The 13,642-nt window shown below is 38.7% G+C and overlaps 1 protein-coding gene across 1 annotated transcript; it reads left to right on the forward strand.

The window, feature by feature from the left end:
- The first annotated feature begins 1,631 nt into the window (after nucleotides 1–1,631).
- Nucleotides 1,632–8,911, forward strand: LOC110970060 (G-protein coupled receptor 135). Its single transcript, XM_022220274.2, is given in 4 exon segments — nucleotides 1,632–1,951; nucleotides 2,707–2,858; nucleotides 6,201–7,075; nucleotides 7,078–8,911. Coding segments are annotated over 3 exon segments (1,464 nt in total). The 5' UTR covers nucleotides 1,632–1,951; nucleotides 2,707–2,742; the 3' UTR covers nucleotides 7,551–8,911.
- Nucleotides 8,912–13,642: the final 4,731 nt, after the last annotated feature.

Raw genomic sequence — 13,642 nt, forward strand, 5'->3', positions numbered from 1 at the left:
ATATTTACAATTTTTAGATTTTTTAAATTTTTAAATTTTTTATTTCTTGCTAAATTTGGGGATTTTTTTAAAAATAAAACTTTTAAGGAATTTTCTTCCTGATGATTTGGGGAATTTTTTACTGAATTTTTGGATTTTTTTTCAGACAAGGCAACAATGTATTTTGATGCCGTAAATGAGAACAAAAGGAGGGTTAAGACACCTAAGCTTGACAATCCTGGTAAAAATACAGCTTAAATAAGTTTTCCCAGCTAATTTTAAGATCTCAATATTCTAAATATCATCTCTTATTTCAAGAAATCTTACCAAGCCATTTTTCACTTGTTCTAGTGGCAGAATTATTATTATTTTTACTTATTTCAAGGTAAAAGTTCTTTGAAATAAGCTTCTTTTTCTTGTTTTGAGAGGGGCAGTCTTTCCAGTGTAACTGTTCTGCACCATCTTGCAGTGTATCTCATCTTTTAAACAGATGCACCACAAAATTAAAGAAGAGGGAAGCAGAATTTCTCTTGATGCAAGGAAAGGCTTAAGATCACAACTAATGGAAATTTGCAGTTTCTACTAGTTTAAAATTTTTTAACTTTGGTTCGAACTTTGTTAATTGGAAATGTGTTATGTATGTTCCCAACCAGGTCACAATCATCTCTTAAATGAGGACTATGACTTTGCCAGATGTTTATAATGTGTTCTTAACTCTTGTTAGTCAGATAAGAGCATATGACAATTCAAATTCTTAACAGAGCCTAATCAATCTGTTTTTACAGACAATATGACATTCTTTATTGCTTGCCCCAGCTCCTCCATTCCACCCCTACATCTGCTCCTTGAGAGATTTGGGAACTTTTCAGCTTGTAAAACATGAGTGAGCATGTACAGGATTTTTACAAACTCCTCCTTTTAAGATAGTGAAAAATGAATTCAAGTCAGACGCAGTTATCTTTAAAATGTAATTGAAAATATAAGGTTCAGTGATTGAAGAATAAAAATGATTTCTGCTTATTTCACTGTGGGTCATGTCTATGATCGAATGAGGACTTTCCTAGATTTTTGATTATATTTAAGCATAGCCCTGTATTATATCCCATTGTGAATTTCCCTGACAAGAGATCAATAAATTGTATCTTTCTACTTTTAATTATTATGACAGGTAAGCCGAGTCAAGTTATTAAACCCTTGCAGCCAACTCCAACTATCAGTAAGCTACAGGTCAGTTGGCAAAAAAGAAGAAGAAGAAGAAGAAGAAGAAGAAGAAGAAGGAGAAGAAGAAGAAGAAGAAAACAGCATTGGCTGCATCTCAGGCTGTTTGTTCATAATGCTTTCTGGTCGATATGTTCAGTATTATGTGATCTTAACTCATGCTTAGAGGCCTGTAAAACATTTCCATGTCATTTTGCTTAAACCCCATTGTGGTCACTCTCATAGTGTGCAGTGGTGTCCAGATGTTAGTCTGGTGGCACACCAAGGCTTTCCTGTGGGAATCACCATACTAATCAAATCAGAGTTTAAAAGTAAAATATCCCTTCCATAATTATCTTATGAACCTTAAAATGTAATTTTACAGGGACTTTACAGTACATGCACAATCTAACGACAGTTACCATGGCAACCTTAGGAAACGTCACGCGAAACTGTAAGCACGTTCAGACAGGAGGCGGAGCTTCAGAGAAGGAGATCGTAGTGGAAACAGACAGACACAGAGATGCGAGTACATGGGTTCGTCCAAATCTCGTTCACACCAGGGATTCGGGCAGCAGCTCTCGTCCTGTTCCAAGGCTGTGGTTCGGAGAGAAGGACGAGCAGAGAACAGAAGAGAAGGAACAAATCCGCTGGTCTCCGGTGACGTGTTTCCTCCAGCAGCAAAGCACAGCCGAAGAAAAACAAGCGACTTGACATCCAAAGGATTCCACAGGCCAACATCTGAACGGCACATGTACAATACTGATACACGGAGGTGAGAATACGGATGTGGTGCTTCTAGAATCACTCAAAGGAAAGGGCTGATTGGGCTGAACACGAATGGAAACAAATGACTGATGGGCATGTTTGTGTGGAGGACAGATTGTGGGAAAATTACCAAAGTCTAAGGTAATACGTGAAAGAGAACGGATAAATAAATGTTTCACAAACCAATAACATGCAGTTTAAAAAAAAAGTTAATATGGATAGTGCCCAAAGAACAAATGGATTGAAAGCCTTGACCTGTTTTTCAAATATTCAGTTTATTGATGTTATGATGAAGAGTTTTGTGACCATTGTTGTATTCCCCAATCAGCTGCAATTGCTAGCTAATAATGGAAAAAGATGTGTTGTTTTTTATTTTATTTATTTTTTTATTTTTTTGCAGATTGCACTGTGGGGTTTCTGACACAAAATATTGTTGATGGTCTTTGATATTTAAATAACTCTATCTACTGTACAATTCTACTAAATATCTTTTATCTATATCAAGCAATGCAGTAGCACTTAAGTATGTGGAAAATATTAGTGGTTAGTTTAAGTTTATTAAACAGAACGAATAAGCACAGCACGTATTTTGGCCAAATATACCATAAACTCTGAAAAGCATATATGCAAGTACAAATAGAGTTAGATGAACTAAAAACAACAACACATAAACTACAAATGGATGAGTTATCAGGAACTACGTTTGAATTCAGCAATGCACCATGGACTGACTCTAATCTGAATGTGTGTGTGTGACATGAGGGATGAGTTTTTTTGTCTTGTTTTTGTGCTTCATCAATGGATTCACCTGTTAGCACAGCCCTTCGGGGCAGCAGTGGCAGCAACTACACAGCCGACTCCCCAGGTCCAAGCTTCATCAACCAGTTGGGCACTGTCTCACCTGTTGTGCCAAGGTAATACACTCTTACCATGCACTTTTCCTTTTGTGTCTGCATAGCAATTAACACTGAACTGTTATATTTACATGGTAGTGGCACCATTATGTTGTACCTGATTGAACTACTTGAGACAGGAAGCTACCCATGGATTCCATTCAACTATGCAAAAGGAACTGCAATAATGGGGTGCTTGGCTCTAGTATTATCCATACACTTTTACCTTGAGCTACACTGAGCTAACCTGACATTTTTTTTAAAAAAAGAAGAGAAACCAGCTAATCTTAGCACAGATAGAATTATCAAGCAATACTGATTTCATATCTTAGGTGTCCAGCAGTCAGATGGCCTTTAAAATAGTAGACTGACACTATTTACCCAGCTGTCCAGTCAAAGGAATAGGCAGACAAGCACTACACCCACCAACCATCACATACAGCACTCACTTATTAATCGTCTGTTGTACCAATGCTGAACTACACCTAAACAACAATGAAGGGGAGGTTCATCCTGCTGGCCTCTGAGTATTCAACCAGGTGACAGAAAATTTGAAATTTAACCAAATTTACATCAAATAATTGTTTTGTATGGTTCTGTCAAAGCAGTGTTGTACCATTGAAGACCATATGTACATATAACTGACCCTTCAAAATTTCAAGACTCTAGGCACATTAGTTCTCAAGTTATGGTACTTCAAACATTGCTCTGCAGCTTGGAATGAAGAAAAGATGGAAAAATCAACATGACCCAACAAGTAATGTTACATATGACCCCAGAATTTACACATGGTCAACTCAACCAATATTCACAACTTAAGGGGGGAAAAAATGAAATTGAAGATTGTCAGGCATGGAACAATTGATGAATTTAGGTGGAATGACCCAGTGACAAGAATGGTTAAAATGGACACAGCTGTGTGGATTCTTAAAGCAGACTCAGAGTGAGTGGATTAAATTATCAGGGGGAGTCAGAGACAGGCACAGAGAGAGGAAACAGCACACCGAGATATAATAGAAATGGTTTAACACAAATAATAAAAGTATAGGAGGAGGTCATTTGAATAACCAAAGGGGAAATGAGGAACAGGAACTGACCTAATTACCAGGGAAAACTAAAACACAATCTGAATGCAACATTGACAACTAGAGAAACCTTAGGGGAAAAGCTTGAAGGAAGTACAAGACTATGGCAGCTGATGTAGCTGATGAAGCGTCATAGTTTGTCAAACTACGGAGGACAATACAGACTTTATCTTACAAATGTATGGAATAGTCGAGGTGGCGAACTAACCAGACACACAGAATCCTAGGCTCCTTAACAGGATGTGCACCAAAGATGCACTAATGCATGGGAATGCTATACAAAATGCACAAGTACAGCACAAAACTACACCGAAACTCTGGGACACTACTTTGGCAGAAAGTACAGAAGACGCCTGCTAAACAGTACAGTGCAAATCAAACACAAACTAGAAACCAGGGACACAAGTAAACAGACTGTTCAAGAAGGGTAAAGTCTACAATTTCATACATGAAACAAGCCTGCATACAACTACTTAGCTGCCAGCCTGAATAGGGAAAATGGTCTGGAGAATGCAGGCGGAGGCTGGGAGGAATTTCCATGCAGGGAGTTGCCAGATATGAATCCATGGAGGGTAGTCAATAACAAATCAGATCAAAACAGGTAGGGTGTGTGAGGCAGCTTCAATGGCAGGCAGGAGGTCCAGGCAGGGAATGACACAGAGAACAAAACAAAGGAGACACAGGTTAACAAGAGCAGAGAATAATGGCCTGAGTTGACTAACTGAAGGTTGTTCAACTTTCCGGCGTTCAGTGGTGCTCCAAACCCATCTTTTATGGCAGGTAGAGATTGATAGCAGGTGAGCCACTGCCCTCTGCAGGTGTCTTCACTGAACTGATCTAATTGGAGAGCAGCACACACGCACACATGCACACACACAAACACACACACACACACACACAAACACACACATGCACGCCCACATGAAGGGAAGGGGGAAAGGAGGGAGAGCTGCCAGCTAAGTCGAGGTGGAGGGCATGACATAAATAAGTAATTTGGTATCTTTCTTTGAAGTGAAAAGTGCTATTCAGAGTTGCTATTACAGCTCCCATATAGATAGGAAGTTATGTTAGCAGGACAAATGCGTCATTTACAGCTGACCGGTCAAACTAAACCTAGAAAATGTACATATTAACTCAAAGAGTAACTGAACACAGGCTCCAAGACTATGCTACTTACATATTAACAACTGTTAATTATACAGACAAAATGGTTTTGTGTTTTAAGTATATTTATTATAAAGGAGAATTATGTTTTCCTTGTATTATATAGTATATTATATAATTGAGATGACCATATCAATACAAAAATAGACTTGTTCTGTATGGATTTCTATAGTCAAAAGATCATATTAAAATTTCATGACTTAATATGTCCCTGATACTGTCTAAAATGGTATTAGACAAACTGGCATGGAATGGTTTGTGCTCAAAACGACTTTATTTCTACCACACAAGGATATACAGTGATGTTAAGATGGAGTGCATCACCTTGGAAGTTAAACCCAATTTGCCACAGTATTGCATTATTTCCATCATTACACATAGAGATATACTCTACTACTATTTTAATAGTCAGGGAACACTTTGTATTTGGCAGGGTCTATTAAAATTATTACAAAATCAGAGTTTGTAACCTTTGTATAAATATCTGATTTTGCTAATCTCAACAAATCTTTCTGATGTTATCACAATTGTCATTAAAATGCGTTATGTATTATTTGTTCACCTCATCTTATGTGCTTTTCCATTTAATGAAATGTTTTTTTATTTGTATGTCATCTTACATATGTCTTGTAGGGTTTTTATACAGTAGCACATTTTGGTTTCACTGATGGTTGTCCAAATTATGTTTGATATTGCACATATCTACTAATTATACTGTATGTGAATTTACTGTGATATATTTACTTATATGTTTAAAAGTTGTGTGAGTTTCATATTACACAAATGTACAAGGGATCTTGTGGTCTATTTGGTTTGACAGTCACACAACTTACAAGTTTCAGATTAAAAGATTTATAAAAAGGTAAAATTTAGCTATGCTTTTGCTGTTAGTAGCAGTGACAAAATATTGTGTCCAGACTGTGTTGTAATGCTCTTTCTTTTGTGTGTGTGTGTGTGTGTGTGTGTGTGTGTGTGTGTGTGTGTGTGTGTGTGTGTGTGTGTGTGTGTGTGTGTGTGTGTGTGTGTGTGTGTGTGTGTGCGCGCGTGTGTGTGTGTGTGTGTGTGTGTGTGTGTATCTGTCTGTCTGGTGGTGGTGGTGGTGGGGTGTCCTTAGGGTTGTTTCCATAGTGACCAGCCTAGTGACTGCCACCACAGAGGCTACAGTGCAAACCACCGGAAACCTATCAGCATTCAAAGACCAAAGAGGGAGTGAATTCAGTCAAATCCATCAGGCGTCCACCCCATCGGTGCTGAGCACCGCTGAAAGTAACTCTGTTCTGCATGGAATCACAGTGGCAACTCAGGCCCTGGTACTCCTCTCCATCTTCCTCCTGTCCAGTCTTGGTAACTCGGCAGTTGTCATTGTTATCATCAAACACAGACAGCTCAGAACGGTGACCAATGCCTTCATTATGTCGCTGTCGCTATCAGACTTCCTCACTGCTGTTTTATGTCTGCCATTCTCCTTTGCCATGCTCTTCAGTCAGGATGGCATCTGGATATTTGGGGATCGTTTCTGTGTTGCCAATGGTTTTTTCAACACATGCTTTGGTATTATTTCCATCCTGACTATGACTTTGATCTCCTTTGACCGGTACTATGCCATTGTCAGACAGCCGCAGGCTAAAATAGGGCGCCAGAAAGCAACTCAGTTGTTGATAGCTGTATGGTTAATTGCAGTCATTTTCTCACTTCCTTGGTATCTGTTAGTCCGAACACCTACGGAATTCCACAAGCGAGGTTTCTACCACTGCATGTATGTGTTCCACTCTGGTACGTCGCGCATGGGAACAGCTTATAGCATCTGTCTCATTGTTATATGTTATTTACTGCCCTTTTCCCTGATGTGTTTTTGCCATTACAACATCTGTAAGACTGTTCGGCTCTCTGAAATACGAGTCAGGCCAGTGACCACATATGCTTACTTATTGCGATTTTACAGTGAAATGCGAACAGCCACCACAGTTCTGATAATGATTGTTTTCATTATTTTTGCTGGGGGCCATATTGTTTAATGGGATTGGTTACAGCAATAGGGGACTATACATTCAACCCTGCAATGGACACTGTGGCTATCTGGTTAGCCTGGGCAAACGGAGCTATCAACCCTCTGATCTATGCTCTGAGGAACCCCAATATAGCCATGTTACTGGGGCGCAGCAGGGAAGAAGGCTATCGGACCAGAAATATTGCTGCGTACCTCTCCAGTCAAACCCAGAACCGTGAGATTCGCCTTAACCAAGCAGACAGAATCAGGGACCGCTATGTGAGTCGAGTTGGGGTGAATAATAGCAGTCGACTGTCAAGTTCAAGCCCCGGAAAAGCAGGAGGGGGAGGAGAGGTGGCAATGTGGGCTTGTAAAAATCCTGCTGTGTTCTTCTGCAGGGACGCCCAGCATGACAATGTAACACTACCCAACTCTGTCAGCGCTGCAAAGATGAGGACGGCTGACACCAGCCTGTGAGATTCTATATTCTTGACCACCTAATGATTGTTTTTGTCTCATCTGTGTTAGTGGTGTGAATCGAGATTGTGAAAATACCTAGTAGTGCTTATTTCTCCTTAGTTCATAGACTCTCAGAATGTTTATGATAGCAGATTTTATTTCAGGAATTAGGCAGGTCCTTTGAGTTGTTGATATTAATTCATGTTAAATTGCAGAACTATTTGGATATATGAGAATTCACAAGTTATCACAATAAATATTTTATTTAAACACCTTTGTACAACAGTTACAGACAGATAAATTACATTTCTTCCTGATTTTGGAAGACACCTTTCAATCCATGGGACAGTTTGAAGAATCCCTGGAACTCCATCAGCAATATAGAAGCAGTGGGCAGAACATTTATGTAGGAAATGGAGCTTTTTCTTGTGCTAGAAAGTCTTTTGTCAGATATTATTTCACACAAACACAGCATATGTGAAGAACTAATAAAAATGATGTTTCCGTAATCCTACATGTGCCATTCTTAAAGCATATATGTAAAGTCCATATCATTTTCACAATCCTCGCTAGAAAAGTGCATCTATTGGTAAAATGCTTCAAACTATCTAATGTTACATTTACCTATCCCAATATCAGTCTAGTCATTATTCTGTGTTCATGAGAATAATGACTAACTAAACTAATGACCTCTCAAGTGAGACTAATGACATCAGAAAACAAAGAAAAACTATAAGATACAACACGTGATGTAGTTTAGACCAGGAAGTGGCACAAAGAATTCATGGTGCAAAAAAAGGTGATGTTATACAACCCCTGGCAAAAATTATGGAATCACCAGTCTTGGAGGATGTCCATTCAGTTGTTTAATTTTGTAGAATAAAGCAGATCACAAACTTGCCACAAAACTGAAGTCATTTAAAATGGCAACTTTCTAGCTTTAAGAAACACCAGAAGAAATCGAGGGAAAAAAACGTGGTAGTCAATAACTATTGTTTTTTTTAGAGCAAGCAGAAAATCTACAAAGTGTGGTGTCCTTTTCTGGATTTCTTTGAGAGACCCTCGACTACTGTCACCGAGTAGCTGAGTAGCCCCCCCCCCCACCCCCACTCCGGCCTTTTTTTATTGTTTTTTTAATTGTTTTTGATTTATTTGATTAATTTTTGTTATTTCTGCTTCTTATTTTTCTGCTGTATTTTTGCATTTTGTATTATTATTATCATTATTATTTATTTTTGGTGTTGTTGTTATTGGTAGCAGACCGCCTACTACCTGTTTACGTTTATAGGGGAAAAAATGGAAAAATTTGGAAACTGTTTGTATAATTTGTACTGTTCATTATAGTGTTACTTTGATTAATAAAAGTACCTTGGAAAGAAGAGTAGAAATTATACTAGTTGATCAGGAAAGAAATCTGTGATGTAGCAAACAGCAACAGCCACATAAACTAACATCCATCCATCCATCCATCCATCATCTATACATTACATCTATCCCAGTTGGCTTACGGTGAAGGCAGGGGGCATCCCAGACAGGTCACCAGTCTATCACAGGGCTGCACACAGAGACAAATAATCACACTCACATTCACACCAATGGATAATTTAAAGTTGCCAATTAACCTCAACATGTTTTTGGACTGTAGGAGAAAGCCTGAGCACCTGAAAAAAAACAATGCATGCACAAGGAAAACATTTAAAGGGGAACTTCGTTTTTTTTTTTCAACCTGGGGTCTGTTTTCATATGTCATTTCATACATGTGAGTGATGGAGAAATGAATTTTCGACATAGCTCCAGTATTTAGCCATGCAGACAGCTTAGCAGCTCAGCTAGTGAATAGTATGGGGCAACTTGCCCCCCCGCATCAAAGTCCGCTCTAACGTGTTTTTTTTCCTCACACTAACCAGCTTGGATAGTCTCAACGAGTGTCCCACAACATACTAGAGATGAGAAGTGAACGGATTACCGAAGTTTTTACGTCAAAGTGTAGCGCACCATTCTGTTACCACAACTCAGAAATGCGCACTGACGACCCATTAGTTTTACCAGGTTTAGAAAAAACTAACTGTTCTGTAATCTGACACAATATCGCTCCACTCGTCTCTCTTCACCTGAGGCAAACAGCTGTTTCCCCTACCGGTGTTTTGGCGCGAGCTATCGCGCGATTTCGGAATGAGATTTGCTTTCTAGCATCCTGAGATTTGGATATAGACCACAACAAATAGCGATCGCCAAGTAATGTGGAGGTTTTCGTTCACTTCTCATCTCTAGTATGTTGTGGGACACTCATTGAGACTATCTGAGCCGGTCAGTGTGGGGAAAAAAAGCACGTTAGGGTGGACTTTGATGCGGGGGGGGGTTGGCAAGTTGCCCCACTTTTCGCTAGCTGAGCTGCTAGCTGAGCTGCTAAGCTGCCTGCCTGGCTAAATACTGGAGCTATGTCGAAAATTCATTTCTCCATCACTGACATGTATGAAATTACATATGGAAACAGACCCCAGGTTGAAAAAAAACAAAGTTCCCCTTTAAGCTCCATGCAAATGGATCCTGGGATGGCGAGAACACAAACCAACAAACCAGGGAACTTCAAGCTGCAAGACAAAAATGTTAACCACTGAGCTACTGTGCAGCCCCTATGTTTCTTTTCTTTCTTTTTCTTTTTCTTTTTTTAGAAAATTAAAGCAGATAACAATAGAGGAGGAGAAGAAGTGTTTTTGGAAGTGTGTTTATTTGAAGCCAAAAGACAGGACTCTCTCTTCATTACAAAATCTGGGTTCTGTGAGTGTCTTCAGCTGTTGACTATCTGGTTACAGTAGCAAAAAAATGTATAACATACTTTTTTTTTTTTTTTTTTTAGTCCAAACCGAACGCTTATAGGTGCTGCAGTGAAGAGGACTGAGGTGCCAAATTTCACTATTGTCCCGTCTCTTGTCAGTACTTGTCATGTAGTGGAGTCCTTAACTTACTAATAACATCCCAATATGTTGTTGGCAATTTCTCTGAAAAATATTAGTCTTAGTCATTTTGTTAAGGGAAAAGGGACAAATTCAGTATATTTACAATCGCCTGATTTCACTTTGCCTTTATAACCTGAACAAGGCTCTCAGTGCAGCAACTTGCAATGTAAGAGTCATCTATCAGTCAGGCACATGTATTCATAAGACCAAACGAATCATTTTTATGGAGCAGTATTAGAGAAAATTAAAATAGGAAATAAATTGCTACTTATACGGTGAAAAACAAGAGTAAAACATTTTATAACTGCCTCTGAATTTTGTCTTTTCTTTCCTAGTCACAAGTGCAACATTACACAAGCATTTTTATGCAAATTACATGCAAGGTACATAAAGTAAGTTACATATTTGGGTAAGGATATTTTGTGACAGTTTTTGTTCATTGGCCAAATGTTTTTATTTTATTTGTACACAATGACATCCTGTATACAAAAATAAAGAAATAAATGCATTAATAAATGGTTTCCATATTTGTGATGTCAATCAGAAGCAGTAGACTGGACCTAATATTAAAATAACAGCAAGCATTCCAAGCAAAGGAGCATTTTGTTGGTTTGTTTGTTTTACATGGAGCCTTGATCAGCAGGATAGCTGCTGTCCTGGGCTATGGAAGCTGTTTCATCAGTTCACATCCTGTAACTAAAGGTCATTTTTCTTTGAAGACTCTACTGTAGAGCATTATTTTAAGGCAAACACAACCAGGACAGGAGATCTGACAGAGTATAGAAGGGGCAGCATGTGGAATAATGTCACTGTAAAATTCTGCATAGCAAAGTTAAAAATGTATTGACGACTGGACATTTGACTCCTTAAGAATGGTCTGTACATTCTAGTGCAAAATCAAACACATTCTGAAGAACGCATAGTGCTGACACTAATTTAACCAGGATTCATGGGTGTCATCCCAGATAGCAAACTATGGGTGAATCAATGTTGAATCTATGTTGAGACCTAACGTCGAAATTATACAGAAAGCGCAAGGTTGATAAAATGTTGAGTCAACGTTTGCTTACATAGATTACATGTTTGCAAACATAGATTCAACATTAATTAAACATTGACCTGTCAAACATTTTAATTAAACCAAAATACAATGTAGATTCAATGGCATCTTTTAAACACAAACTTCAATGTTGACAAAATGTTGTTGAATCAACGTTGATCCAACCATCAGTCTTCAACCGTAACCACAATTCAACCTTCTTAACCCTAATTCAACATTGATTTAACATCTTTTGCTGTCTGGGTAAAGTGTGATTTATGGTTGAAAAGCAAACGTTGACTCAACATTTTATCAACCTTGCGCTTTCTGTATAATTTCGACGTTAGGTCTCAACATAGATTCAACATTGATTCACCCATAGTTTGCTATCTGGGATTGCTTTCTAAGTTTTCTGACAGTACTTCTCTTTGACTCTTTCCTTCTCATTCCTGTCACTGAATTTGAAAGAGTAAATTTGAAACTCAGTAGTAAACTTAGGGTTTATTATTATTTTCTTATATACATTCATTTATCTTTTACTTATACACTCTCCTGTAAAAGAAATAAGCTTTATGTTAACCTAATTAAATCAGTCATTTGACCTTCTGATCCTTCTAAAAATATTGAAACACAAAGGTGACAAATTTGAATTCAACAAATATTTCAATAAATTACATATTTTTCTGTGAACAAACTAAGTAAAGTATTATTTTGAAAGAATATATTTTTAAATGTACTCTGAATAAATACACACCAGCCTCTAATATCAGTTTGCTGGATTATTAAACCACTTATCCAGTCCAAATTCCTTTTCTTGCACTGTTCTTGTTCCACAGGGCTCAAGAGGCAGCCAGTTGTGACTGGCTGATGAGACTGATTAGAAAATGTTGTCCCCACCAGAAATTTACGATGTTTCTCCAGCAATAAACCCTGGATTATTCTGAACATAAAGGCTCATCTTAAGGAGAAAAGATGAGCCTTTATGTTCATGGAACAAAGAGGAGCTGAATGTTTTACAGAGGGAGCTGAGTGCAGGAGAAGGGATGAGGAAAAAAAGCTGCAGGAGGAAGATGGAGGAGCAGCTGCAGCAGAACGTCCTGCCTTTCCCTGCCTTCCTGCAAACATTCTGGCACTCACCTGTGGAAGAGGGTATTTGGGTCCTGCCTGCTTCAGTCCTGTATTCACTGCCTGCCCTTAGATCCCCCTGCCTCTTGCTCTAGAGGATTGGCCCCCACATGGCCATTTTCTGGACCGCCACTGCCGCTTTCTGCTGCTCACCTACCCCAGCGCCGATTCACAGGAGCGTATCCTGCCCAGTCCATTAGTTTTATCTAATTTATTCCTCTTATTCTGCCTTACAATCCATTGATGGATTAAGGAGACCCTAAATATCAGGAAGCCAGCGAGCAGTTCCATGACTGGGACCAGGGGGGCCTTCACCCTTTCTCACATACCTGGGACTCTATCCTCCAGAGACCATCGGGTGGCGTGCCAGATCTGTCAGACCACCTGATAAGAAGGACACGGTAGATGCTCTGAGGAAGACTGCAGATGTAGTCGAAACATAGATCGATCGATCGATAGATAGATGGATAGATACTTTATTAATCCCAAGGGAAATTTAAGTGTTCAGCTGCTTACATACAACATAAAATGACAAAAAAGGCAGGTTAGTAACATCGACAGTAAAGTTTAGTATATAAATTTTTCTAATTTAAGATCTATAGGGTGCTAAGTGAAATTAAAAATTCAATATACAGTATATGCACATTTCAAGGCACGAAAAAAAAAGGTAAGGTAAAAAAATTCCTTTCCTTACTTGATTGTCGGTTAAAAAGTAACACTATTCTAAAGTAAGATGACAAAATGACTATAATTCTACTATTTAATCAGTATTAGCTTTATAGTGCTTATGTTTAGCTTGGCCTCCATAGGTTCCATAGCATTAGCATTTCCAGGTCTTTGTCTTGTACTACCCTGTTGGGTAGGTTATTCCCCCAGCTCCCTCCAGAGGTCACTGTAGTTTCTTGTTTGCATTTTCTTCCATAGCCTAAGTCAGTCTTTTGTCTTTCAGTCTCCTTAGGTGGATCCCTTCCCCATCATCATTCCCCATA

The sequence above is a fragment of the Acanthochromis polyacanthus genome, chromosome 1, assembly GCF_021347895.1.
Source record: "Acanthochromis polyacanthus isolate Apoly-LR-REF ecotype Palm Island chromosome 1, KAUST_Apoly_ChrSc, whole genome shotgun sequence".
NCBI classification, from domain to species: domain Eukaryota; kingdom Metazoa; phylum Chordata; class Actinopteri; family Pomacentridae; genus Acanthochromis; species Acanthochromis polyacanthus.